Here is a 25,867-nt window from a genome sequence, read left to right as displayed (position 1 = left end):
GGTGAGGAGTGTTCTGCCGTATTGTTAAAAGAACACGAGCAGGGGAGAGGAGGAGGTTCACTTGGTAAAAGTGACTTATCCACACTCTTTTGAACTGAAGGCCAGGAGATGATAATGAAATGAGATAGTGTGAAGTAAACAGAATTATTACGATGCTTCCCTTGAACTGGTGCAGCCTGGGGGCCTATTATCAGTCAATGCAGATTGGGCATCCGCGTCGAGATTGGAAATGCACTGTGAAGACAAACTATCGATCAGACCCTGCCTCGCTTACTCCGGTCTATCAGAACCAATTCTCGGGCATTGTTATCCATGTCTCGGCATCTGCAACGCCAAGAGTATCTCAATCATTGTGTTTCTGGCGCATCCCCGCTCAACTCTCGAGCTGACGAACCTTGCATGCCGCGTGGCTGACATTCGTGGCCCGCTCATTCGTCATCGTAACATTTCTTAGTCCGCCGCTATTGATTTCATGCATTTACTACTCCAGCAATCACAAAAGAACTAGTTCTTCAGTAGACCAAGAAACGGCTAGGTCAGATCATTGGAGGGAAAGTTCAGAGCTGAACTTGAACACGCACACGAGCAGCGGTTATCACGGCTTTAACCCAATGCCGCATCATTATCACATTCCCCGCTCAGCCGCTTGTAAATTCATCCACTGAACTCTCCACACGGCCCGTTGCGGCTGGCTGACCGCTAACGGGTCTAAAATAGCGCCTTTTCCAAAGTGCTCAGGCCACCTCCGGAGCTGAAAACGCGCATCGTTAGCAGTTGGTGAGATCAGCAACATCACATTCCTCTTCCCGCTGTTACAGGGCCCCCAAACATCCCGTGGCGGGAGCAGTCATAGCTGTGCTGTGCACTAATGCGCCAAGGACTATCCCATAACCCGGTTATCAACCGGTCAAGTATCTGGCGCTTATCATGATGCTGTCGCCCTGCCAGTACCCTGCGCTGGTGAGTAGCTTTTCCCAACTGGGTGAGTACGTTGCCAGTTTCAGCAAGCCACAAGACATAAGCAGTAATGAAACTCTCGCATTTGGCTCTTTCCCGTCCCCCACGTACATCCGATGTCTCGAACTCTGACTTCAGTAGTGCGGTTGATCAAGGGACTATTGGAAATGCTCAGCGCTCAACTGGCCGCCACAAATACGACGCTACAGGTCTGGACCCCAGTGCAATCAACCTGGATACTATTGGTTAATGACAAGTGAAGCTCACCAGTGACCCTGTAGCTTCTTCTCTTCATAGTATAACAGCTCATCTTGATTCAAGGAACGGCAATCCCACGTCCTTCTGTCATTGCGAAATCAGCTCATTTACCTTTACTTGTTCATTCTCTAACACTCAAGACCATCAAAGTCCATGTCAGTCACCATCCCAATGCCTCCTACACCCGCAGTTGGAGAGTTTGCAAAAGCTCCTCCCAATGCCAGCAGAAGTCCCTGCCCTGTTGTCAATGCTCTCGCGAACCATGGCTACCTTGAGCGCAGTGGACGCGGCATTTTCATGGATGATCTCAACGCCTCAATGAAACACGTCGGCATGAGTCCTCTCCTCGGCTCTGTCTTCGCCATCCCCACCTACTTTGAGTACCAAAACCCTGCCAAGGCATACATGAAAAAGCCTGTTGGCACATGGCAGAGGATTTGGTCGCTCATCAAGAACCCTTATTCCTTTTTTGACTATTTCGGCTGCTGGAATCCGAAGCAAATCACTGATGGGAAGAAGTATCTCAATCTTGAGAATCTTGCTTCTCATGGCGCTATCGAGCATGACATCTCCCTGTCAAGACGGGACATTGCTCAAAAGCAGGGAAACAATGATCCTCAACAAGATTTGATCGAAGAGATGCTGGAATATTCTTATGATGGTGAAACTCTCACCATTCCAGATCTTGCCCAGTTCATAAAGGCTCGTATCTCACGGCAACTGGAGGATAATCCAGAGTTGGTTTATGGACCAGCTGAACATCAGGTCAACTGCGGCCAGCTCGCACTCATGATGGGCTGTTTTGGAGATGGAAAGACGATTCCAGTCAAGTATGTCAGAGCTATCTTTGAAGACGAGAGACTGCCTATTGAGGAAGGCTGGAAGAGGCGATCGTGGTGGACGATGGGTCTTGTTGAGTTCTTTGGTGCTGTCAAGAACTTGGTCAATGCTGTTGGCGTGCAGTTCTAGCTTTCTCGTCATTAATCGTACTGTTTATTTTACAATTCTACACATGTCTGTTCAACGTGGGAGTAATAATTAGTTGAGACTGTGAGCCAAATAGGAAATCCATCACCAAAGCCTCCAGAAGGTTGAATGAGTTCACGTGCAACCTTTCCTTTCTCGCCAAACCAAGTGCCCGATACAGACTGCATAATTACCAACGCTCCGTACATCGAAAAAAATCTCCTAAGATAGCTTTGCATCTACTCCACAATGATCAGCTGCCTGGAGGGCCTCAATTTAAGATGCTCCGATGCAGGCCTTATCTTTTTTCGGACCAAATGGACTTTTGGAAAGGTACCATGTTTCTGATAGTCCAAAAATGCTCAAATTCGACCGAACAGCCAGCCACGGAAATAGTACTAAGCCCAAGGGGATCAGAGGGGGCGGCCTGCTGCGTGCTAGCGCTGAGGGGTAACTAACTACTGTAAAGGCTAATGCAGGCCGGGGGAGGCCGGGGGCAAGCGCTAAAGCCAATATTGCAACCCTGAACGCTGTAGCCAAGAACGTCTTGGGAATTGTGAATGTCTCAGTTCAAGTGAACATGATAGTGAGCGAATTGTGAGCCGTGGTTTGTTATCCGTAGATACAGCTACGTTGAGGTTTTCAGCTCTCTCCACTGTGCCCTCAAGAGTCACATTGAGCCCTCAACCGGTCAGCGGCTCGCCCAGTGGCGCACTGCAAACCTCCAGTGTATTCTCAGCTGGAGTTCCTTATCGAGTTAGGACCCGAAAGAGCATACGCAACCAGGACCTTAGTTGAGTATTGTGATGACTGCCAGTTCGGCTTACCGTGAGACAACAAAGTGTCGAGTGGCTTCCATGCATGACAGTTTGGAACGTAAATGCCGGTGTTGCCCTCGTCATAGTTCAAGAATAGCTTTCTATAGCAAAGGGCTCCTCTTTCGATTGCAAACATAAACATCAACCACCACCACTAGACAAGTATTTTCTCCATTTCTTTTCACTGCATCTCAAACACCGTTACAAATAGCTATCTCGTCGTCATCACTTGCTCAAAACACTTCAAATAAACAGACAAACATGACTTCCCTTCACGCCTATCTCCCAGCACTCAAGGGCATTGCCATCGCTGGCAGTCTCATCAACGGCGGTACCATGACATCAGGCTACCGCCTTCTCCCCTCAGTCTACCCAATCGTCCAAAAGTCACCCAAAGACGCTGCAAAGCAATGGGAATACTTTTACTGGTCCATGTCAGCCACTGTGCCATGGGTTGACCTGACCACAATTATTGTGATCGGCACTATTGCCTATGGAGAGTACAAGGAAAACAGCTCTGCTCTAGCTTGGAAGATCTGGGCTACTGCAGGAGGACTCATGCCCATCGGTTGGATCTGGGTTCGAAAGGTGATGCTCGGCCCATCTTACAAGCTTCTGGACATTGCGGACTCAAAGTCTTCAGAGACTGAGCCTTTGAATTCCAGTGCGAAGAATGTCTTGGACCTCATGCAGGAGTTTAATGCGCAGATGGCTGTGAGGATGATGTTTCCTTGGGTCGTTGGTGGACTTGCGCTCTGGGCTACCCTGGGCCTCTAGAGGATATTTTGAGGATGTCGAATCGCGCCGAGCATGGTATTTAGCTGTATGGCGGTAGCGTTCTGGAATGCGTTCTCTGTAATAGTATCGCTGAGTATTCGGAGAGTTTGATTTGCAAATCACGATAGCCTGTCTCGCCTATGAATATGATCAATGTCGTTACCAGTACTTTTTATTCTATCTGGGCACAGGTTTTGGGCGAGATATTTCGTCGATGACAGATAGGTTTGTTCATAGGATCGACTGCAGTAAAGTAACAGAGGTGCAGATTGATGTCTTGATACTTCTAGATAGCAAGCGTATAGGGACACAAATTACATCACTTATATAAAAAATCATGGTCCGGAATGATTTACAGACCAGGATTGTCCGCGGAGTCGGCACTTTTAGACGCCGACGATCTAAAGCACATGTAGTTAGTTTTGTTTGTCGGCTCTGAAGTGTAAACTTTACTTGATGATTAAGCGGCTAAAAGCCGGGATACTGATCGATGACTGGCCGTTTGCCGGTGTAACATACGCCGGTGTTTTGCTGCATCCGGTAAGTCGGGTAGCCCGGAAGCAACCAAGAGCCGACTCCGAAGAAATAAGATTAAATCAATACCGTCAGATTTACCCCGACGAACCTTGCACCATCAATCAAAACATCCTTGAGCCTCAAATTCGACAATATCACCAGAGGCAGGAGATCTCTCAAGTATCGGCCGCAATGTCGGAGCCACCGCCAAACAATGGCTTCGTGGGTCGCGTCCGCGGCGCGTCGCTATCAATCATCAATGCCAATCCGCAGCTGGGCATGTGGCAAGCCACCGGCACAGCCATCGCACAAGCCCCCAATCTCACTGAACTCCGCGACGCAGAATCTGGCGGCGATAAGATCGAATTCAATGCCCAAGGCCACTCTACGCGCTACGCTGTGCCTGAGCCAGACGGCGAGCTCACGCTGGTGAGGACAGCGACGCTCACTCGCAGACCTAGTGTGATCCCAAAGCTTGACAAGGATCCTTTCATCGAGGAGCCCGTCGCAATTCCTGAGGAAGTTGACGTGGAGCAGGGATCGCTGAGGGAAGATACTGTCACCGAGGCACCTGAGGAACGCCATCATCATCACCATTTTCATCTGCGCGAAAAGCATCGACAGCGGCTGGAGCGACGGAAAAGTCTGTATGAGAAACACAAGGCTGACGAGAAGGAGAAATGGGGACCGACGATCATGAACGGCCTCAAGGCGTTTTGGAAATTCTTTCTCACGCCATCTGGCTTCCTCATCACGCTGTATGGTCTGAATATTGTGGTAAGTAACTCTTGTCCGGTTATTCCGTAAGTTCAGCTCGTTAACTAACACTCTCGCAGGCATGGGGCGTAAGTGGATTGACCACTCGATATTTTTTTGTGTACGCTTCTGACGCTCCATCTCTAGGCAATGCTCTTCTTCCTACTCCTCAATGTTGCACCAGCCATGAACCATCCCAGCGCCAACGACAACAACTCAGCGCGCAAGAAATGGCTCGAGATAGACAGTCAGATCCTCAACGCCCTCTTCTGCGTCACAGGCTTCGGTCTAGCCCCGTGGCGCTTCCGTGACTGGTACCGCTACACCCGCGCAGTCTTCTGGAAGGATGTCCCTGCCATGCAGAAGCTCACAGATCAAAACAAGGCTTGGTTTCGACCTCCTGCCTGGGCGACGGAACAGAACACAAGCCCGGCTGATTCGACTACTACTCTTCCCGGCTCAACCACGTTTACCGGCGAGAAGGCGCCTCCGACACCGCTTTGGAAATTGGGATTCACTATCTATATGATGGTGCTGAATACATTCCTACAAGCTGTTTTGTGCTATTTCATGTGGGGGTACAATCGCATTGATCGTCCCGTAAGTTCACGTTTCTAGTTTCCTAATTAACTTGAGGTTGACGTACTGACTTCATGCAAAAGAGCTGGGCTACTGGCACTTTCATCGGCCTTGGTTGCGGCACAGGTCTGTTGGCTGGTCTGATGTCGTGGTGGGAGGGCCGCAAGGTCAAGAAGATCGAAGGCCCCGAGGTTAAAGTCGTCGCTGTATGACGGGATCATAGTGCGCAAGGTTCATTCAAAATCATATAGAGTTTTAATTTATGTAGTGTATTTAATGGTTAATGCAAGTCTCTGAGCTAGGGCTCAAAAGAGGGCAATTGGAATCTCATACTTTAGAAGCCATACTTGCCTTACTGTAATCGTCTGTCATGATGTCTGACCAGCAAAATCGCACCGTCTGCAGCCACGCGTTTTAGGTGCAGATATACGGACAGAAAACCACGGATAATACACACCGAAAGTGACGACAACACGATCATTCCCTCAATGCAAGTACAACACGTAACAAACATAAAACATAGGTAAGACGATTGAGCACTGTTGGTCATGCAAATCACACTAGTTTAATGGTCCAGGTTAAGGGAAAGAGATTGCACGCGGATGGTCAAATACGAAATACGCGTATAGTGAAGACCTCCGCGTATTGTGTTTTGCGCGAGCCAATGACGTGTGTGTGGAGTTCGGAATTAATATTCCCATTTGGGGCAGTGAGTATTAGCACGGTACAAGATGCAATAATTACAACTTGAAGTAAGAGATATGTAAGTTTCGATACTATCATAATTGCTCTTTTGAATAAAGAGCTGGGCCCTTAAATCGTAGCCAAAGGACATTGCGATCTCTATTAGTCTGTTGGGTATGAAGAGAGCCAATAACAAAGCCGAAAATTGAAGTTCCGTACTAACATTCCAGACACATGCAGCTTGACAGTCTTGCGAGACACTCAGAAGATTAAGTATAAGTACCGGGCTTTATGACATTGCCAGACCATTCATTGCACATACAAGGGCGCGTAATTTACACCAATAATCACAATGTATCACCGCCAATCATTCATACTGAACTGTGTAAGGATGGCACTGGCACTTCCGAACTCTCAGTTTATCATGTCGACTGACAAAGCGCAACATGCCCCGCCAAATCCAGAACCCATCAGCCTTTCAACACTTCCCCTTCCACCAGTTGCACCCAGCAACGATACCGGTGCTTGCACGCCAGAAGTGAATCCAAATGGCACTGGATGCATGACTCTTGCTTCAAATCAGGACTTTCAAGCAGGCGGCTTTCTATTGGATGGAAAGCATGTTTTGGTGCACGTCACCTTTACAGGCGCTCCGTCATCTCCGGGCCCATCCAGTGTTTACAACGGTAGCCAGATTATTGCCGTGAGGACCGACGGCCAGAACTTTCCTGGTGGAAGTCCGTGGAAATGTCTTACTTGTGGACTGGCCGAGAATAACACAAGAGGAATGAGCCCAACATACAGCTACCCCCAGGCTTTTGGTGACGGAAAAAGAGTTCTCTTCGGTACCAATATACTCGATTGCGGGCCGCATAAACTGGTTGATGCGGCTTGTACACCTGAGCTCACCCACGTTTATCCCATACGGTGGGATACTAGCCCTGATGGGACCGGGAAGGGCGGCGCTATTCGGGAGCTGCGTTTGCACCCCGATGACCTCCATCTTGGATTCAATGCTTTCACAACTAACGGTCCAAAGATCGGTCAGTACGCGTACCTCGGAAGATTGAAGTTCAACGCAAAGCCAACAGCCGGCATACCGCTTGTTCCGCGTTACGATCTCGTCAAAGTCACCCGACTGTTCAACCCAGAAGCAGACCAACCTATTACGACGCATGGTAAACACATCACCATAAATAGGAACGCCATAGCTGTAGGCGAGCTTCGTGGTTTCAGCGGCAGGGGAACTGAAGCTACGTACATCGGCTATCCTGCCGAGTCCTCCAACATTGACGTCTTCGCTGTTCACTTGGAGACTGGCAAGGTGCGGCGACTTACAAGACACCCAGAATACTGCGATCCGATTGCTATCTCACCTGACGATAATTGGATGGCGGTTTTGGACACGCGAGGAACGGACCGTCAAATGTGGCTCTCTGGCATGAGACATATCCCTCCTATTACCGACCTGATCAGCACGTCAATTACATCCTCGACGAGAAACAACGGGCAGAGAAGGTTCTTCAGGCCGTATCTCTTGGATCGGCATGGTGATCGCGGGGAATACTTTGGCCAGAAGATCTATGGGGAAGGGGAAGGCGTTCCTGGCAGCGGCGATTATAACGACCCCGAATGGAATGCAATTGCTGACCCGAGATGGTCTCCGGATGGCACTCAGATTATTTACGCGGAGGCTCAAACACTCCCTCCTGCTTGTGGAGGGACAAACCCGCTTCCATGCTATTCGTCTAAGGAGCCAGGAGGTAGACGAGTGCGTGTAGTGCTGGCAACTCTTACTACTCGGGAGCCCCTCAATCTTCCTGCAGTCGACCCCATCTCCGACGAGGTCCCATGGGGTGTCAAGTACTCTCCAGGAGACATTGATCCACAGCGTTCCGAGCCGACACCTGGCAACTACACACTGATGGGCCTCAGTTGTGGATATGCAAGTGTTGAGATCGTTGGGGCAGATGATGCATCTACCAGTGAGATCAGTGTAGTCTATCATCACTTCTCAGATGATGAATCAACGTTCCTGTCAGGATCAGAAACAGTTCGCGCCACGTTTCCATCTCTGACGCTGAGTCATGTCGACTGGTATTCTGACCTGACTCAAACTGGAAACTCGAAGAATTCAAAGAAGACAAGTCCAAGTGGCTTCCATCTGACTATTGACGTTTTGAAGAACATATTCCAGGCAAATGGGACCATGAACACCACGATTAACGGCAATCTCTATACACAGCCAGCAAATGGAACGTGAGACAATGGGAATAAATACGCAACTTGGTAGCATATCATAATCTATTAGGAGAATTCTCGTCGCGATCTATCTACTAATACATGCTTCTGATCGTCCTTCTAGTGATCCGATAATAGAGACGCTCTATGATAGGCCCACTGAAGCTTCCTGTAAGGTTTGGGGGAACTATACGCCATGTAAGGGATACTCATCCACTGTATATCTGGGCTTTTCGTCTCCCAGCTTGTTGATGACTTTACTTGGGTGGAAGAAATTGAAGAGAATAGCAACAAACGACATGAGCGTCGCGTCAAAGATATAGAGCCAATACTCATGAGCCTGCAACGCTCCGTCTTTCCCAAGAACATATTCCGCGACACGGAAAACCGACCGAACGAGTATGAATAGGCTCGAAGCGTAAAGAATGAAGATCAACTTCTCCCAAGGAGTGTTCAGGACAAGAGATCGAGAAGTTGGACGAGAGTGAATCCGCATGTGAAAGACGACCGTGACAACCATAAAGAAGCCAAAGAAGACGATCTGAATGAGCAAACCGCCAACGATCATGTTCTCACCCATTTTGACTTTATCATTGGACTTTGCTGATGCGAGCATACCGCCGCCTCCACTCTGTGCCAGGAAAGATAGTACGTCGCCGATAACGAAAACCTTGGTCAACCACTTCGTTCGAATCAAGGATAAGTGGCCGGCATTCAAAAGAACTATCAACCGGCCCAATATCATATAGATAGACGCGGCCAGAAGCGCGGGGCCGAGAAGGAGTAATATCGACTGCATGATGTACGGGTTCTTGGTGTAGTCTGGAGCTTGGTTTGCGGAGAGCGCACGGCCGACGTAACCAAACGCTTCAACTATGGAAAATCAGCTTTCTTTCATTGATGCGAAGTGAAGGATACTCACAGAGACAGCCGATGAGGAATGGGATAAAGTACCATGTTCGATGCCGGAACATTTGCCATAAGTGAATAAGAGCGGCGGTGGTGAAGATGATAACAAATGTGGCGGCCGCTGGTAAAGAGGGCTCGTAATTATAGAACGTAAAACCTGCCATGATGATGTTTTGTGAAAGTGATGGTAATGAAAATGACTGTGAAATGTCGAATCTGGTACAAATGAGAGCGTCTTATTCTGTAATGACAGGTAAATAGATGCGAAAGAGAAAGAAAAGAAACTCGAGAACGACAGACTAATGAAAACAAAATGTGAAGCAGATGATGAGAGAAGATCAGAAATTATTACTCTGTATTTTTGATGTACTTATAGAATGCATTGAGAACTTATGTATTACAATACGCGGACTTGACCCCTGGATTCAAAAGGGCGCGTACCTGACACGGCAAGTTCCACCACGAGAGGGAGACTGGACTTGAAATGTCTTAAGCTTGTTTTTAACCCGCCTCACTAGCCATTCAGCTTGTTGTTAGCATTGGTATCTATTAGCTGAGATACGGATACTGCGGAAGGCCCGTTTGCTATACACGTATAGCCAGTACGAGCAGGGATGTCCAGACGTGTACAAGTGGGACAAGTTTCGCGTATCGCCACTGACGGTAAATGAGCTGGAAATTCGTCACTTATCGAAACGATCCAGCAGATATAAATAATGCGAAATCGCTCTCAATTACCTGCTCCTAATGGGCCAAGTTTCCCTTCTCTTATAGACTACGCCCTGAATTCTGTCGGTACCTGCGGCAGCCCTCTCGAGATGCATCTCGTACCTTCGGCTAGAGTTTGCAGTTAGCAAAGAAACAAAAAGGCAGAGAATGTCGCAGTCGTGAATCACTATGATATATACAGTATATTTAATATGCTGCCGTGGCTGTTGTTACGCAGCGAGCAGTATCGATCTATGATATACCGGATGTCGAGCTCAGCCTCACCTCTACCCAAACTGTCCATTTGCACTCATCCTCTGGCTCAATCATGTCATCTATTCATAGTAACATCAGATGAGGCTCAGTTAAGTCCGAGCAACATCATCATCAATCCACCAAAGAACCCACAAGTGCCGAAGAAAATAAACGACGGGCCATTAAACCCGAGAGACCCCACTGCATTGACCCTTTCAGAGCCCGCTCGCTATTTTAGTCGATTACGATCTCCCATTTACGAGAAAAATAGTGGAATGCATGTGTGACAGGCTGACAGCCGAGTCTCTGGTCGCGCTTTTCTTCGGTTTCCCTTCAACGTCTCTTCCAACTCAGTATCCCTTTTAACCTGCAAACTTCAAAAATCCCCTGCTTATCTGAGACTTGCGCTCAATTACGCGAAAAAGATGAACCGGTAGTATTGGGCCGTTGGTGGCCATGGTACATAGCCGCTAGCACAGCCGAATGGGCGGGTAATGCTCCCACTATCCGCAAAGCGACTCCTGGTGCAGCGATTACTCCTAGCTTGCTAACCGCACCAATATTGCCCAAGGTTAATTACAAGCTTAAATCTATGCCAGCAGCCCTTTGTTCTCTTGAAGAAGGATGAATAAATGTGCGGTAGTGTGCCTCAGGATTGTTCAATGGATAAGGGAAAACTTACTGTTGGTCTGGCCACCCCTGTTCAATGCATTTGCAGCACTTCGGCCTTCAGCTCATTGCCCTGACTCACAATAGAGCAGACGCCAAAAACATGACTGAATAAGCATCCTACACAAGCAACAAGTTCCCCGATACAAGATATGATCTCCAAGTGTCCGATTAAAGTTGGCCGCCGTGGTCGGACTGCCAAGTGATAGCAGTGGATCACCGAGCTTGGCAATACACGAAATCGCGGGGTTACAAGTCGACCTTTATCTCATTCGACAATGATAATCACTTACTAGTATCAAGAGGGAAGCTCATTGCAAAACCGGGACTTGGCTCGGAGGTGTGCAGATCTATTTAAGGGAAGAAAATATGCGTTTCAAGAAGCATTTTAATCAGCAAGCAACGATGAATTCTCTTGTGTTTTCAACACTCCTTTCTGGAGCCGCAGCGCTCTCCTATGCTGGAAACAAAGTCCCCTTTGAGGAGGATCCTCCTCAAATTGCTGCCAACTTTCCGGATGTAGATCAAAAGCTCTACTCTCCAGCCTTCATCAATCCAGAGAGTGTTGCTCCAGGTTTCGCCAATGGTACATCAGCGCCAAACTCCCAGCAGACGCTGGAACAATTCTTGTGGACGCTTGCATCGCGAAACGACTGGATGACCTATCACAATCCTGTGTTCACTTCTGAAGAGGGACGCTCGATTCCTTATGTTGTGTTGTCTGCATCAAAATCGCTCTTGCAGACGTCGCCAGTGGGCAACACCACTAACAAAGTCCGAGTCTGGCTACAGGGCGGAGTTCATGGGAATGAACCGGCCGGTGAAGAAGGACTTCTTGCACTCCTCGGTAAAATGGATGCTGAGCCAGAATGGACCCTTGGACTTCTAGAGAAGCTCGATATTACTGTTCTTCCACGATATAACCCCGATGGATCGGCTTATTTTCAGCGTCTTCTTGCCACGAGCTTTGACCCCAATCGAGACCATACCAAGATGGCTTCGCAACAGACCATGGAAGTCAAGCAGTTGAATCTAAAATTCAATGCCCATGTCCATCTCGATTGCCATGAATATGGAGCCCGAAGAGGGTTGACATATCAGAACAAAACCTATATCCCGGTCCAGGACAACCAGTTCTCAGCTTTCAAGAACCCAAATGTCCACGCTGACATTCGTTCAATGGCGGAATCTCTGTTTGTACCAGAAGTTGCCACCGCGCTACGAAAGAAGAATCTTACAACAAACGGCTATGTTGTTGCATCCCAAGAAAACGACACCATCAAGCTTCAAGACTTTGTCACCGATACTCGCGGCGAAGTCACTGTTTTCCTCGGCCAAGGACTGGCTTTTCTCTCGGAGACGAGAGGAATCGGCATTGGTGATCGCAACTTCCAGCGCAGGACAACAGCTGGGTTGACTGCAGCTGAGACGGTCTTGCAGATTGCCGCTGATAATGCGGAGCTGGTATACGAAACTGTCGAAGAAGCGAGGAAGGACTTTATCGAAAATGACCACGAGATTATTGTAAGGGATCAGCCAAGATGGATGGAGACGAAATGGCCATACCTCGACGCTGAGACTGGAAACATCACTGAGGTTCCTGTTTTGTTCGGCAACAATACTCCTCCCGCTAGTAACCTCACCCGCGCTCGTCCCGAAGCCTACATCTTCAGCAGAGCTTGGGCCAACGCTGCTCTCCGCCTTCGAGCAGCTGGTGTTATTGTGGATGAGCTTGCTGTCGACTTTGAAGGTGAAGTGGAAGCATACAACATAACATCTGCTTCGCTGGCAGAGACTAAGTACGAGGGTATTGCATTGACTACAGTGAATACTGAGTTGAGCAAGAAGACGATGAAGTTTCCCGCTGGGGCGTATTGGGTCGGCACAAAACAGCAGCATGCAGCCCAGGCCTTTGTTAGGCTGGAACCTGAGAGTCCAGATGGGTTTGTGACGTTCAACATCTTACCTGTAAATGCAGGAGATGAGTATCAGGTCTATAGAATTCCGTCCAAGAGTCAATAGTGTAAGACTGTAGAATAATTGTATGGAGAGATGTACAAATGAATTATTTGAGAGCTTCATACACTTCCTCAAACATTGCATAATATATTCTGACTAAATCCCCGTCGCAATTATGTGTTTCTGCAGATGTCTGAATCAAAAATCGAAATACGCAAGCGCGTTGACTGTCAGCAACATAACAGTTGCATGGCCAGTGGGGTCTAGGACGGTTAATACCGGATGATGGTCTGGCATGAGAGAATTAACCGTCGGGTATTTAGTCCCAAGCCAACCGTATCCACTGACAGATACGTACCAATGATACTCTATCAAGCTGCAGATCTTATTTGTAACGGGCCGATATGATAAAAATCCCTCTGAGGCGTCTTAGCGCATTGAGAAATATTATATCCAAAATGCCATTCTGAATAACTGATTTCTATTCAAAATTCATATTGAAAGGGCCAATACATATCGCAAATCGAGTGAAACTGTCATAGCTACAGATCTCTTATTCTTTATCACTTCAACTATCTCAATCTAATAATCATCTACTCCGTTCTCTACTCAAACACATCTCTCCAATATCACGACATAATGTCACCGATCTCTTCACCCCCAGCCTTGGTCATGGGTGGAGCAGGCTTCAGCTACCAACTGAACCCTGACCCCGAATCACTTCCTATCGTCGACATCCTCTTACGCGCATTCGAACTTGGCGTGCGCACCATTGACACATCACCATACTATGAGCCTTCAGAGCAACTTATGGGCGCTGCATTATCAGATTCCCGTATCCAGTCAGAATATCAACGGAGCGACTATGAGCTCATGACCAAGGTTGGCCGCATCAAGGAAAATGAGTTTAACTACTCCCCGGACTGGATCAAAAAGTCTGTCGCCAGGTCACTGCAGCGATTTGGAACTACATACTTGGACGTTGTGTTCTGCCATGATGTCGAGTACGTCTCCTTGGATGAAGCCGTCACAGCTGTTGGTGTATTGCTGGAGTTTCAACGAATTGGGGTTATTCTGCGGGTCGGAATCTCGGGCTACGACATTGATGTTCTCGCTGAAGTTGCTAGCCTTGCCAGACAGAAATATGGACACCCTGTCGATGTTGTCCAAACCTGGGCTCAGCTCACCCTTCAGAACACACAAGCCGAAACCCGTGGGTTTGATCGCTTCCGCGCAGCTGGTGTAAACACTGTGTTCTGCTCAAGTCCACTGGCTGTTGGACTATTGAGGACAGGCGGTATTCCTCTTGGACTGACAGGTGATTGGCATCCTGCGCCTCAAGGCCTGAGAGCTGCCGCGGCCAAAGCTGCTGAGTGGATGGACAAGCATGGAGAAGGAGAGAGTCTATGCTCGCTCGCGATGCAATATGCTATTGTGAAGGCAAAGCAGAACTGCACATCCTCATTCTCTGTATCAACTATCACAGGGATCAGCACCCTTTCCGACCTGGAGCAGAATGTGGTTGCTGCTAAAAGGGTACTCAAGAATGTCAGCGACTCTGAGAGTTTACTGGACTATACCGAGCTGGACTCTCAGTCAGTGGAGAGAAGACTTGCCCTTTGTGAGCGTGTCCGCTTGATGTTGGGGGAGTGGCTGGACTATGACTTCTCTGGCAGGAAGCCCAAGGCATTGATTGGCGATTCTACTCGGGATGCGAAAAAGCCTGATGTTGTGGATATCACAGCTTTAGATGATAGGGGCTTGAAGCAGTCTGCTGCAATCAGAGTGTTGGCGTGAGGGGCATGTACATATGGATATATATTTTAGATTGACTTTGTAGAGGGAACAGACTATCTTGCACGAGTGTATACCACCCAGTCACTGTGCACATTTGCTTATGATGACGTCTTTGTAACCGAAATGGCCATGGATGTTCATCCACCGCTACCTCTAAGGGCCACCATCATAATAATGAGCATCCATTCTTTGCGCACAATGACAGTATGCTCAGACCTTATCGAGGTGCTCAAGGATAGGACCCTCGTCTAGATCCGCAGAGTCGCTAGCGTAAATGTCAATGCTGGGGCTATCGAGCATTGTCTTGACAACAGCCCGGTTGGATTCATGAGTAATCTTGATACTCGGGGGGACTGCGTCTGGTAGCCAGGAGATGAAGGCAAGCTTGTGTTGATAATCTTGGCCAAAGTCGTAGATAGCGAATGCTGGATATTTCGGGTGGTCGCTGAGCAGACGTTCTTTAAGGTCATCCCAGTCACCGTCCAAGGCGGTGGTGTCGGTAACCAACATACTGTTGACAACTTTATAGATGATGTATTTGAACTTCTTATCATCTCTGAGCTGGGCAAGGACCGTCGGGCAATCCGGCGAAACATCGTTGCACACCGACATATTTCACAGTCTCGGCTAATCGGAGAAAATTGATAAGAGTAGATAGGGAGAATTAGACATATGCCAATAGAATAATAACAGACTTGCAAAGTTGAGAACCGCGGGCCAGGCCAGTTTAAGTAGACGCGAGATAGTTCGTCGTCTTCTATCGCCAGCCCCCAGCCATAAATGTCGTCACGATGCAGAAAAGTCTCAGAGGGTACTTAAGCTCGTTCGGATACTAATACTTGCCCTTCATCGAAAGGAAGATCGCTTTTCCTTGCGTAACCGCTGGGACGAATTGACTGGAGAGGAGTACGGCGATCGGCAAGACTAGTCTTAGTGCCGGTCTATAGCGCAGCTGAGGCCCGAAGCTGAGTGACGTGGCACGGATTAGAATGGAAAAGTCGGGTGGTTCAATTGCATTAGTATCAAAGCTGAAAAGACCAGCGATTCCAACAACTACGAATCAAAGGGCGTAACTGTAGCCCCTACAAACTCTATAACGCCTTGACCCTCGGTTGGTTGATAACAACCTCTGCCTCCTTGCTTGTCCACCAACTGGCGTCGTTGCCCGGATATGCAAACCTCACCAGACTTTCCGGCTTCATCTCCACGCTATATCCCGGCGTCAAGGGCGTGACATAATGTCCATCAACAACCTTTGACGGATGGTGGAAATGCTCATGCAAATGATCCACATACTCCAAAACACTCTTCCGGCCACTGATGACAACGTAATCAATAGTACTCAAGTGCTGCGTATACTCTGGTAGTCCTACACCACCTGAATGCGGGACAATGGGGACCTTGAACTTGGCAGCGAGGAGGAGAATCGCCAGAACCTCGTTCACACCACCAACACGGCATGCGTCGGGCTGGATGATGTCCACGGCGCCTGCTTGGAGGAGCTGTTTGAACATGACGCGGTTCTGGCACATTTCTCCTGTTGCTACTGCGATGGCGCCGTGGGTTGTGTTGGATAGACCTTGGCGGATAGCAGCGTGTCCGAGAATGTCGTCTGGGGATGTTGGTTCTTCGATGAACCATGGTTTGAACTCTGCGAGAGCGTTCATGTGTGTGATTGCTTCGGTGACAGACCATACCTGCAATAGAGAGTAAATCAAGTGATATCAGACCGAGAGGTTGGGGTATACCTGATTCGCATCCACCATGAGGACGTTGCCTCTATCATAACCCAACACATCACGGGCAATCCTCAGTCTCTGTCGATCTTCCTCAAGATCTGTGCCAACCTTGAGTTTGAAGTACTTGAAGCCCTGTTGCACGCTCTCCTCAAGTAGCTTCTTCATCTTGTCTTCACCATACCCCAACCAGCCGGCACTAGTAGTGTATGCAGGAACCGCACGATTACTCAAAGCGTCCTGAATCCTCTGAGCCTTGCCCTTCTGTGCTGCTCTCAGAATTTCCAATGCATCATTAGGACTCAGCACGTCAGAAATGTAGCGAAAGTCAATGCATTGGATGACTTCTTCGGGCGTCATGTCCGCAACAACACGCCATACAGGCTTCCCTAATGTCTTTGCCCACAAGTCCCAGATCGCATTGACGAGGGCACCGAGAGCTAGATGTATAACACCTTTTTCCGGACCAACCCAACGGAGTTGTGAGTCTGAGGTCAAGTATCGCCAGGTTTTACCCCAGTTTTTTGTAAGCTCAGAAAGATCTTTGCCTTGTATTAATGGAGCGAGGAGGTCGATTGCGCCACAGACAAGCTCATTTCCGCGACCAATTGTGAAGGTCTACGAATATTCTGTGAGAATCGGTTAAATTGATAGTCGGGAATTCTTCACATACCATGCCATGACCGGTAAAGTTGGGGTCGTCGGTTGTGATAATACAAAACGCAGCCGAGTAGTCTGGTGAGAGGTTCATGCCATCTGAGCCAGCCTTGTCCAGTGAAGTCTTGAGGCTGGAGTTAGCGCATATTGGGTCCACCGTTTCTCAGACTACATACAGGAAACCGCACATCGTGTGAGGTAATAGTCTTGATGACAACCATAATTTCTTGGATAATGAGAGATGATGTTCACTGAGTTTGAACAGACGTGTATGGGTACATATATGTGTCAGTCGTTTCAATGACCTTTCGTTTTATATGCCAGCTACTTAGAGCCTTGGCTAGATTCCACCTCCACTCAGATCCCTATCTTAAAAGCGTCAGGTAAATTACAGTCATCGTGTCCTATAACTAGCAGCAAGCCATTGCTATATTTTCACCAAAATAGGTAACTGGCTCCTCCACAGCAACAGATCTAAGTTCATGGTGGAGAGTAGCCAGCGCCTTTTTCCCGGTGCTTCAAATCCTCAAAAGTAAAGAATGTAGGGTAGCGTAGGACTTTGCCGAGAACAGCCTAGTATATTTCCCCTCACTCTGGTAATTTGATGATTGGTCCAGTTCCCCGCCGTCGGATAAAATAAATTACCCTCTATACGGCGTAGCATTCCGGCGGTAAATTACCAAATACCCGGACGTCGCACGGATGTTTCTCTGCCTCCTTAATTATCCTGATTATAGTGGGCGTCCCGCAATGTTTCCAAGCAGTGGATAATCATGGATCCTCATCATAATGAACCGCGTCAACATGCCAAGAGGAATCCACCGAGTGGGCGGAAGAGAACGAGACTTGCTTGCGATAGATGCAGCACTCTGAGAGTCCGTTGTGATGGTCAGCAGCCGTGGTAAGTGACTGGAGCAGAACCCCAATCACAAGATACCGAAGAGCTGACGTTGGAATACACCCCAGTCGTCGTTGTCAAGGTAAACAAGCGATCGACCCTTGTCTTGGGGGAGAGGTTTGCTGACCTATCAATGATTTAGAGTACCAATCCACATGTCATTATACACGAAGTATCGGTAGACGTGGCCGCAAGCCCAAGTCAGCAAATCGAGTACAGCAGCCACAGCAGGAACGAGAGCCTGACTCATCAGAAGCTGATTGCGATCTTGAGCAAAGCACGCTGAACTCACAGCCGGAGCAGAGCGGGACATATGACGTACAGGAAAGCCCCGGTCTCCCAGCAAATCCCCAGGACACAGTCTCGTCACAATACTCGTCCAGCCACTCATCACATCATGATGCTGTATCTCTTGAGATGCCAGCCGATTCAATTCCGGCACCGACCTTCGACCATCTCTATCATGTAGCTGACATTCAGCCTTCATACCCTCTCCCTGATTTCGACCTCGCGGTTCATCATAGTGCCGTCTCTGTTCATGAGTCACCTACACGCGAGCGAGCTTCGACAGTCACCCAAGACTTGCCATCTCGCGGATGCCGTTACAAGTGCCTGGAGCCAATCATTCCATTGCTCCACGGCATCATCGACGCCAGGCTTGTTTGTGAACTGTTTGAGCTCTACTTCGTTGAGCCAGGAGGATCTTTGTTTAAATCTTCATCTCCATACGTTTTAGCACACGTCATGCGAAAAGAGTCGCTCCTGCGAGACGAGAACCCACGAACATGTACACCAGCTTTACTGGTGACCATGCTGTGGGTCAGTGCACAGACAGCAGAGAGTTCCTTGTTTCTACTGCCGGGCCAGAAAGCCATTGTTTGTGAAGAGCTGAGAAAGTTGATGATGGGGTTGATCCAGGGGAGAGATCGCGACGTATGGAACAGAACTACCAGTTAGTAAGTCTTATCTGTCTCATGAACTCTACCAACTCGATTTATCAGGTGGTCCTCTTGTGAGAGATCTTGAGTATGCCACGGCTGGTGATCAAAATCGCCAAGAGTACCATGTTGGATCAGCGTCTACTGTCTCTCCACCGGTACCTCTGGTTGACGACGTCCTCATGTTCATCCTCGTCACTATTGTCTCTTCGGGCGGCGACTTCAAGACAGATTGTCTTCGATGGTGGAATAAGGCGCTACGACTGTCTCATAACATGGGCTTGAACAGAGAAGACTCGCCTGACAACAGTTTCACCCAGTCAGAGACATCCCTGTGCACAAGTCAAACAACCTCATGCGGCTGTAGGTCCTGTGAAGCATCACGTACAGGATTGACCATAGCAGAAGTCCGAGAAGAACGCCGGAGAGCATTCTGGCTAATCTTTTGCCTCGATCGCCACTTGGCTCTATCATTCAACGCACCACTGCGCATCCTCGACGACGAATGTCAGTTGCACGCACCGCTTTCAGATGAGGCTTGGGCAGCATTATCGTCAGAACGAAATCCGATTGATACAACATTTGGTAGTAGCTCACATTCTGCAAACTTCGGCGCTCCAACGCGTATTTCTGGTATCGGCTTCTTTGAATACTTTCTACCACTTATGACGATCCTTGGAGATGTTATTCAACTGCACAGACAAAAGTCTCACCCAAGATTCGGCAATATTCGAAGACCTCAGGTCAATGGGCATGAGGAAGAAGATGACCCCGCTACAGGAATGATAGAGCAAGTCATGGCGCAGTGTGCACAGAGCATAGCCGATTTAGCCAGCGCATACCAAGTCGATGCGCTTGACGCCTCAGCTATACCCGCGAGTCAAGTGCGCACGCCTCAATGCGCGATATCACCACAACAGAGTCACGGCGATCATTTCAGGACTTCACATACCGCCAGCCACGCTTCATCGCACCGTCAACATGCGCAAGCTCAGCTTGTCACTGCATACAGTACATTTATACTACATGTTCTTCACGTGCTTCTGCACGGGAAGTGGGACGCTGTTTCGATGCTGGATAATAAAGATGGCTGGATACCATCTGTAGGCTTCATGAAGTGTGCATCTCATGCAATAGCTGCATCTGACGCCATGTCGCGAATTTTGGCATGCGACCCTGAGCTTTCTTTCATGCCATATCTCTTTGGCATTTATCTTTTGCATGGAAGCTTCATCCTGTTGCTTTTTGCAGATCGAATGCCCCAGATTGGACTGAACGAATCTGTCGAAAAGGCTTGCGAGATTATTATACGAGCACATGAGGTTTGTGTTGTTACTTTGAGCACCGAGTTCCAGGTATGTTCCCTACCATGCCATGTACCAGAATGGCCGGTCCAATGCTAACTTTTATGCGTAGAAGCGGTTTCGGAAAGTTCTTAGATCGACTTTATACAGTGTCCGGAGTCCAGCGACATCTAACTTGGAGGAGAGTAAGGCTCGCCGCCGAGCATTATCTTTGTACCGATGGAACGAAGGGGCAACTGGCCTGGCGCTTTAGCTGCTATTTGTTGTTTATTAGAACTCATGAATAAACCGTGGAGTAGAGACTGGGTCTTTGATAAAATTGATGAGGTATAAATCTGTTACACGACATACGCTACAGGGCCTACCATTTGCGCTATTACAACGGCTCTGATTACTGATGCTAAGGGGACAGGTGCTGCAAGTTGTGATCTAGATGGAAGATTTACGGTTGAGACAAGTACCTAAGAGATGATATCATCACACAGAGCTTAGTGTGAAGCGTGCGATGATTCATCAGTGCGATACTAAGCGTGGTCTCAGAGGGTTAGCACAATACGACGAATCGCTAGAGTGGAACAACGTGAACAGACGACCAATCAAGATGTAACCACTCGAGTTTATTGCTATGCCGTAAGGGCAACCTCTAAGTGGTCTAAGGATGCTAAAAGACAATCTCAAAAGAAGGTAGAATTAAACAAGCCCACTTTACCATCGACACCAAGCCGGATGAATAGTTGCCGAGATCCATCATGACTTGACCTCCCCAACAACAGTCTCATGGCGTTGCTCATCCTGGCTGCCCTTCTCTCCCCATTCGGCGATGCTGGATGGTTCGGTTGGAGCGTTCTCAAAGGCATCGATGCCCTTCTTGTAGCCAGGAAGAACATTGACGCAGAACGGAAAAGTCCAAGCAGCCACAAAGAACGCCAAAGGAACGACCATGGCCATGCCCGTGCCGTGTCTGTCTGCGGCCACACCAGTAAGAGGGGGAACACAAGCACCACCAATGACTCCACCAATGATAAAGCCACTACCACGCTTGGTGTGTCGGCCGAGACCTCTCATACCAAGAGCTACAATTGTCGGGAAACAGATGGATTCAAAGAACAAGACCACGTAGAGCATGGCGATTCCTGTATTTCCCCTTTCTGTAATTGAAGGGCAGATGAAGATAACACACATGCTCAGGAAGATGAGGAAGATGTGGCGAGGCTTGAAATACTTCATGAGGAAGACGCCGAAGAAGCGGCCAACAGCAAATGTAGCCTGTGCACCTGCAAAAAGCTTGGAACCGGTGGAATCGCTGGTGTTCTTTCTCGTTTCGGTGGCATAGTTGATGAACATGCTTGCAATAGCCACTTGAGCTCCGCAGTAGCAAAACTGTGCGAAGGAGGCATGAAACAGTCGGTATTGCTTGCGTAGAGGCTTATCGTGGGTATCGGAGTTGGAGGATTCGGCTTGCTGAGCCATATCTAGATTCGAGAAACTGCTGTCAGAATTGAAGATCGCCAAGTTCACCAGGGCATTGAAACGTACCAGCATCAGTGATCTCAGGTATGTTGGAGAAGAAGAATAGGGTGGCGAGAAGCAAGACGAATACGGCAATGGACAGATACACCCACTGCACGTTTGCCAAGGCCTTTTCATCGTCAAAGTTGAAGAAGACATATGAACCCAGAACAGGCGCAACGACCGAGCCAATACCGTTGAAGGCTTGAGACAGATTGATTCGCATTTCGGCATATTTGGGAGGGCCACAGACTACTTCAGATCAGATAACAGGGCAGAAGGAGAGTTGCTTCAAATGCTTACCAGTGATGAAAGGGTTGGCAGCTGTCTCAAGGGACCCGAGACCATTGCCGATGATGAAAATGGCGGCACAAAAACCTCCAAAAGACTTTGCTTTGATAGCGGGAATGGCAATCAGGGCACCGATGGCGTAGAGACTGAGTCCCCAGATGAAAACAGCCTTGTAGGAGTAGTGTCGTAGGATCCAAGCGGCATGACCGAGAGAAGCGAGGGGGTAGGCACTATTAGAGAAGCATTGTTAGATGTGACGGGACGCAAGGCAGAAATCAAGACGAACCCAAAGTAAGCAGCTTGCAGTCCAGCAGACCTTGCTCTGTCAATATGCAAAGTCACCTGGAAATGCTTATTCAGCGTATCCAAGAGACCATAACTAAAACCCCAGAGGAAGAACAAGACTGTGACAAGTGCAATGGGCCAGATGGACTCGCGCAAGGTAAGGTCTGCGGCTTTGGTCACTCGATCGTCGGAGACTTTGAGTGACCTCTTCTTGAAAAATGCTCGAACACCCATTTTCGCAATTGGGAGTCTGATTGAAGTTGGAAGATTTCCTGGGGAGGCAGTAAGATACAGAGTCAGAGAGCTAACTATGCTTGCTGATGGAGAAGAGGAGCAGTATGGAGGAGCTTGTAATTATTTATATCCACTTCACATGTAGATCTTGAGCTAAGCTACCCCATGGGGAACAGTGAAGCTTGGACGGGAGCTTCATCTGGGGTAAGACCCCCAAGACAAGTAGTTAACCTGTCCAATTGGGTTATTTCATTCATGGTTGTAGGCGGGGGAGCGACGACATACCCGTCGGATAATTACATCTCACACTACGCCTACCCCGCTAATGACAACGATCATGAAGTAGCTTGGCAGCCCTGTCACTTGACGACTACGTATTGGGGAATCATATTCTTGTCTTCACATGGTATATCGTATAGCATGTGCTGAATGGCAAAGGGGAATTGGGGGTGGCTGTTTTGGCGTTATTTTCATCGCAATATTGATCGTTGTGACATGTCCATAGCGTGCCAGCAGTCGGTAAGTCAAGTGCTATGGCGATAGCATTTTGTGTAATATCATGTCTCGTAAGGATACGCTCACTTAAAAACTCTAGAGCAGCGTCAGGAGCATTATTTACAAACTCCTTTTCCCAATAGTAAGCTCACAAGAGACTATGCCGAAGATTTGACAATTGTACCCACGAAAACCCCAATTTTGACCAAGTTTGGTGCCCCGTGCTTCACAAGTATTGACCCCAAACTCAGAAAGGATGAAGCATTTGACCTTAACAGACATTATAGCATCAACAAAAAGCTTCTACATTGCATGGACCTCACCCCCAACAATAGAGACAGTGGTATCTTGTCCCTTTGTACCGCGTAATTTTCCGAGAAATTGTCAAGTCGCTTGGGGGCCATACACACGAAGCCTTTTAGAGACCTTATAGATATCGCTTATACTATAAGATGACACGGCTAGCGCCTCTCGTTTCTTGCTATCATCTGATAGTACATTCTGTCGTCATCTAGACTGCCCCTTCTTTCAAAATACTCCATAGCAATTTCATACTTCTCAGAATGTCTGACGAGCTTCCTCGTCGCTTTGCGCAAACCATCAAGCTCAAACCCGAGCACGTGGCAGAATACAAGCAAGTCCATGCAAGAGTATGGCCCGAGGTTCTCGCTCAGAACGAGCAGTGCAATATCCGAGACTGTACGATGCAGCCTCCTCCATCCCATCGCCAAAGCAACAAGATTGCATAACGCTAACAGTTCAAATTTGTTGCCGGCCGGCAGATAGTATCTTTTACGACGACCAGAGCCATTACCTTTTTGCCTCATTCAAATACGTCGGCACTGACTTTGCCAGTGATATGAAAAGAATGGCTGAGAATCCGCGTGTGAGGGAGTGGTGGAAAATGACTGATGCCTTTCAGGAGAGCCTTGTTCCTGGCGCTGTAAGCTCAGAGTCTGTCGAGCCATCATGGTGGAAACCTATCGAGGAAGTATTCTATCAACCTTGAGAGAGCCTAGTAAAAGTGCAAAAAGAAATTAAACTAGCTTGATATAACAGAGTTGGCATTATCAGGTACTGTTTCTCAACAATCTCCTGACTTCCAGGATATGGATTAGATTAATTAAATTGGCACTCAGATTTATTAAAGCCCTACAAGTATGATCATAGTCGTCAAAGATAATATGCTAGCTACTTGCATACTTGCCATGGCCCAAGTTAGAAAGACCTTGAGTGTCAGAATATAAGTGGTATGCCTGCCTGGCAGTACCAGAGAAAATCATACCCTGCTCTTCTGGGGTCAAGCTTGCCTCCTGACATAACTGGACTGTTACATCACGCCAACGCGACCAAGCATCCGACATGTTGATCGTACAGACAGGCCAATCACTACCAAACATGATCCGTCTCGGTCCAAATGATTCGAGTAACACTCTGAACCATTTCTCCAGCGCCTTGCAGATGTCATTTGTGGAAAGATCATTAACTGACTCGTCCATCTCTGCAAAGCCGCCGGAGAACTTGACATAAGTATGCTCGTCTTGGCCCAGCTCGTGCATCGCAGCGCGCCAGGTCATGAAAGCGACATCCGAGGCAGAATTCGCATTGCTCATATCAGGTTTGCAGAGGTGGTCTAGTATCAAGACCACCTTCTCATTCTCAGGTACGTTATCTCGTGCCAACTTTGCAAACTCAACAAGGTCTTTTATCTGCTGTTGACCTCGTCGGTGCATATCAATACACACGTCGAAAGTAAAGCCGCGACGACCAAGGACCTTCGTATTCTCGATGAAGGTATCTTGGAGCATTGTGCCCTCTAGCTTGTCTTGCAATAGATATCGGAAACCCTTCACTTTTGACCACGCCAATCCGGCTGCTTCTTTTGCCTTGAGAAGGTACAGTTTCATAGAATCTGCGGTACCGGGAAGCGGCGCCCAAAGCACGAATCCAAGGCATAGGCCTTTATCCTCGGTAGTATGTCCTTCACCAGGGCGCGGCTGGCCTAGGGCGATACGTTTGATCCAAGCTAGTTCATTGAGAGGCTCCATCCAACCTGAGCCATTGAGCTCACCGGATTTTAGGTCATTCTTGCGGTCCGTTTCAACGAAGATAAATCCCGCCAAAAAGGGTTCAGATGTTGTTGCCTCCCGGTATTGGTCGACTGAGTGTTGACCAGCGAGAGGGTGATCGTTTGTGTACCAAGCAAGAGAACTGGTTTCAGAAGCTGGGAACAAATGGATGTGAGAATCGATGACTGGAATGTATTCGTAAGAATTCATCATGACAGTCAGAGAGCGGCTGAAGATAGTGGCAATAGAACTATTGGGAAAGAGGTAATAATGACAATTAGGATGCCTCTATACATAGAGTGGCAAGTATTCTGTGTGCTGTGTCGCATACAAGGCTTCGTTGATCATCTACCTGCCGCATAACTAACATGTCATATATGTTAGCTAGCAGTGTACTAGAGGGATAATGGCTAGCGTTGGCTCGTATGACATGAACTACAGTGACCCGCCCGCCCACCAACAGCCACCCGGCTTTGTTTTTCAGTACTCGTGACCAACCAGTAGGATGAGGCCGGATAATTCTGTGCCATTAATTATGCAACGGGAAAATGAGCAAAAACAAAGCCATGAAGTTCGTTTGATGAAGCAAGTGACCTCACTGT

The 25,867-nt window shown here is 48.2% G+C and overlaps 13 protein-coding genes across 16 annotated transcripts; 8 read left to right on the top strand and 5 right to left on the bottom strand.

The window, feature by feature from the left end:
• Window positions 1–885: 885 nt before the first annotated feature.
• On the top strand, window positions 886–2,272 carry FVEG_12541 (hypothetical protein). Of its 4 annotated transcripts, none has more exons than XM_018901886.1 (3): window positions 886–960; window positions 1,099–1,166; window positions 1,228–2,272. In XM_018901886.1, the coding sequence occupies exon 3, from the start codon at window positions 1,369–1,371 to the stop codon at window positions 2,182–2,184; it is 816 nt and encodes a 271-aa protein (XP_018760482.1). In that variant the 5' UTR covers window positions 886–960; window positions 1,099–1,166; window positions 1,228–1,368; the 3' UTR covers window positions 2,185–2,272. The 4 variants fall into 4 exon arrangements, with proteins under 4 accessions (XP_018760482.1, XP_018760481.1, XP_018760480.1 ...); XM_018901885.1 differs by having other exon boundaries at window positions 1,220–2,272; XM_018901884.1 differs by having other exon boundaries at window positions 1,099–2,272.
• A 988-nt stretch (window positions 2,273–3,260) lies between these two features.
• Window positions 3,261–3,776, top strand: FVEG_12542 (hypothetical protein; the record flags this gene model as incomplete). Its single annotated transcript, XM_018901888.1, has 1 exon — window positions 3,261–3,776. The coding sequence occupies one exon, from the start codon at window positions 3,261–3,263 to the stop codon at window positions 3,774–3,776; it is 516 nt and encodes a 171-aa protein (XP_018760484.1).
• Window positions 3,777–4,412: 636 nt separating this feature from the next.
• FVEG_12543 (hypothetical protein) lies at window positions 4,413–5,959 on the top strand. The gene is made up of 4 exons (XM_018901889.1): window positions 4,413–5,069; window positions 5,129–5,137; window positions 5,196–5,648; window positions 5,711–5,959. The coding sequence occupies exons 1-4, from the start codon at window positions 4,485–4,487 to the stop codon at window positions 5,837–5,839; spliced, it is 1,176 nt and encodes a 391-aa protein (XP_018760485.1). The 5' UTR covers window positions 4,413–4,484; the 3' UTR covers window positions 5,840–5,959.
• Window positions 5,960–6,735: 776 nt separating this feature from the next.
• On the top strand, window positions 6,736–8,574 carry FVEG_12544 (hypothetical protein; the record flags this gene model as incomplete). Its single annotated transcript, XM_018901890.1, has 1 exon — window positions 6,736–8,574. The coding sequence occupies one exon, from the start codon at window positions 6,736–6,738 to the stop codon at window positions 8,572–8,574; it is 1,839 nt and encodes a 612-aa protein (XP_018760486.1).
• A 165-nt stretch (window positions 8,575–8,739) lies between these two features.
• FVEG_12545 (hypothetical protein) lies at window positions 8,740–9,625 on the bottom strand (the record flags this gene model as incomplete). Its single annotated transcript, XM_018901891.1, has 2 exons — window positions 8,740–9,425; window positions 9,475–9,625. 2 exons carry the CDS (start codon window positions 9,623–9,625, stop codon window positions 8,740–8,742), a joined length of 837 nt encoding a protein of 278 aa, XP_018760487.1.
• Window positions 9,626–11,498: 1,873 nt separating this feature from the next.
• Window positions 11,499–13,115, top strand: FVEG_12546 (hypothetical protein; the record flags this gene model as incomplete). Its single annotated transcript, XM_018901892.1, has 1 exon — window positions 11,499–13,115. The coding sequence occupies one exon, from the start codon at window positions 11,499–11,501 to the stop codon at window positions 13,113–13,115; it is 1,617 nt and encodes a 538-aa protein (XP_018760488.1).
• Window positions 13,116–13,497: 382 nt separating this feature from the next.
• Window positions 13,498–14,939, top strand: FVEG_12547 (hypothetical protein). The gene has a single exon (XM_018901893.1). The coding sequence runs from the start codon at window positions 13,692–13,694 to the stop codon at window positions 14,847–14,849; it is 1,158 nt and encodes a 385-aa protein (XP_018760489.1). The 5' UTR covers window positions 13,498–13,691; the 3' UTR covers window positions 14,850–14,939.
• Window positions 14,940–14,972: 33 nt separating this feature from the next.
• FVEG_12548 (hypothetical protein) lies at window positions 14,973–15,514 on the bottom strand. Its single transcript, XM_018901894.1, has one exon. The coding sequence runs from the start codon at window positions 15,459–15,461 to the stop codon at window positions 15,060–15,062; it is 402 nt and encodes a 133-aa protein (XP_018760490.1). The 5' UTR covers window positions 15,462–15,514; the 3' UTR covers window positions 14,973–15,059.
• Window positions 15,515–15,940: 426 nt separating this feature from the next.
• FVEG_12549 (mandelate racemase) lies at window positions 15,941–17,463 on the bottom strand (the record flags this gene model as incomplete). The annotated part of the gene is made up of 4 exons (XM_018901895.1): window positions 15,941–16,546; window positions 16,598–17,203; window positions 17,259–17,366; window positions 17,419–17,463. 4 exons carry the CDS (start codon window positions 17,461–17,463, stop codon window positions 15,941–15,943), a joined length of 1,365 nt encoding a protein of 454 aa, XP_018760491.1.
• Window positions 17,464–18,015: 552 nt separating this feature from the next.
• Window positions 18,016–20,635, top strand: FVEG_12550 (hypothetical protein; the record flags this gene model as incomplete). Its single annotated transcript, XM_018901896.1, has 5 exons — window positions 18,016–18,143; window positions 18,209–18,222; window positions 18,283–19,092; window positions 19,142–20,433; window positions 20,495–20,635. The coding sequence occupies 5 exons, from the start codon at window positions 18,016–18,018 to the stop codon at window positions 20,633–20,635; spliced, it is 2,385 nt and encodes a 794-aa protein (XP_018760492.1).
• A 494-nt stretch (window positions 20,636–21,129) lies between these two features.
• On the bottom strand, window positions 21,130–22,701 carry FVEG_12551 (MFS transporter, FHS family, L-fucose permease; the record flags this gene model as incomplete). The annotated part of the gene is made up of 4 exons (XM_018901897.1): window positions 21,130–21,854; window positions 21,919–22,146; window positions 22,195–22,412; window positions 22,469–22,701. 4 exons carry the CDS (start codon window positions 22,699–22,701, stop codon window positions 21,130–21,132), a joined length of 1,404 nt encoding a protein of 467 aa, XP_018760493.1.
• Window positions 22,702–23,759: 1,058 nt separating this feature from the next.
• Window positions 23,760–24,205, top strand: FVEG_12552 (hypothetical protein; the record flags this gene model as incomplete). The annotated part of the gene is made up of 2 exons (XM_018901898.1): window positions 23,760–23,895; window positions 23,979–24,205. 2 exons carry the CDS (start codon window positions 23,760–23,762, stop codon window positions 24,203–24,205), a joined length of 363 nt encoding a protein of 120 aa, XP_018760494.1.
• Window positions 24,206–24,383: 178 nt separating this feature from the next.
• Window positions 24,384–25,475, bottom strand: FVEG_17293 (hypothetical protein; the record flags this gene model as incomplete). Its single annotated transcript, XM_018906545.1, has 1 exon — window positions 24,384–25,475. The coding sequence occupies one exon, from the start codon at window positions 25,473–25,475 to the stop codon at window positions 24,384–24,386; it is 1,092 nt and encodes a 363-aa protein (XP_018760495.1).
• Between the last annotated feature and the right edge of the window lie 392 nt (window positions 25,476–25,867).

The sequence above is a fragment of the Fusarium verticillioides genome, chromosome 3 (genome assembly GCF_000149555.1).
Source record: "Fusarium verticillioides 7600 chromosome 3, whole genome shotgun sequence".
NCBI classification, from domain to species: domain Eukaryota; kingdom Fungi; phylum Ascomycota; class Sordariomycetes; order Hypocreales; family Nectriaceae; genus Fusarium; species Fusarium verticillioides.
Note: the sequence above shows the minus strand (reverse complement) of the source record. Positions and strands in the feature narration are given on the sequence as shown.

Coding starts and splice junctions, on each gene's coding strand:
- FVEG_12547 (XM_018901893.1), top strand. CDS start 13,692: ATGTCACCGATCTCTTCACCCCCAGCCTTGGTCATGGGTGGAGCAGGC.
- FVEG_12541 (XM_018901886.1), top strand. CDS start 1,369: ATGTCAGTCACCATCCCAATGCCTCCTACACCCGCAGTTGGAGAGTTT.
- FVEG_12543 (XM_018901889.1), top strand. CDS start 4,485: ATGTCGGAGCCACCGCCAAACAATGGCTTCGTGGGTCGCGTCCGCGGC. Junction 5,649..5,710: donor ACAATCGCATTGATCGTCCC/GTAAGTTCACGT, acceptor TTCATGCAAAAG/AGCTGGGCTACTGGCACTTT.
- FVEG_12548 (XM_018901894.1), bottom strand. CDS start 15,461: ATGTCGGTGTGCAACGATGTTTCGCCGGATTGCCCGACGGTCCTTGCC.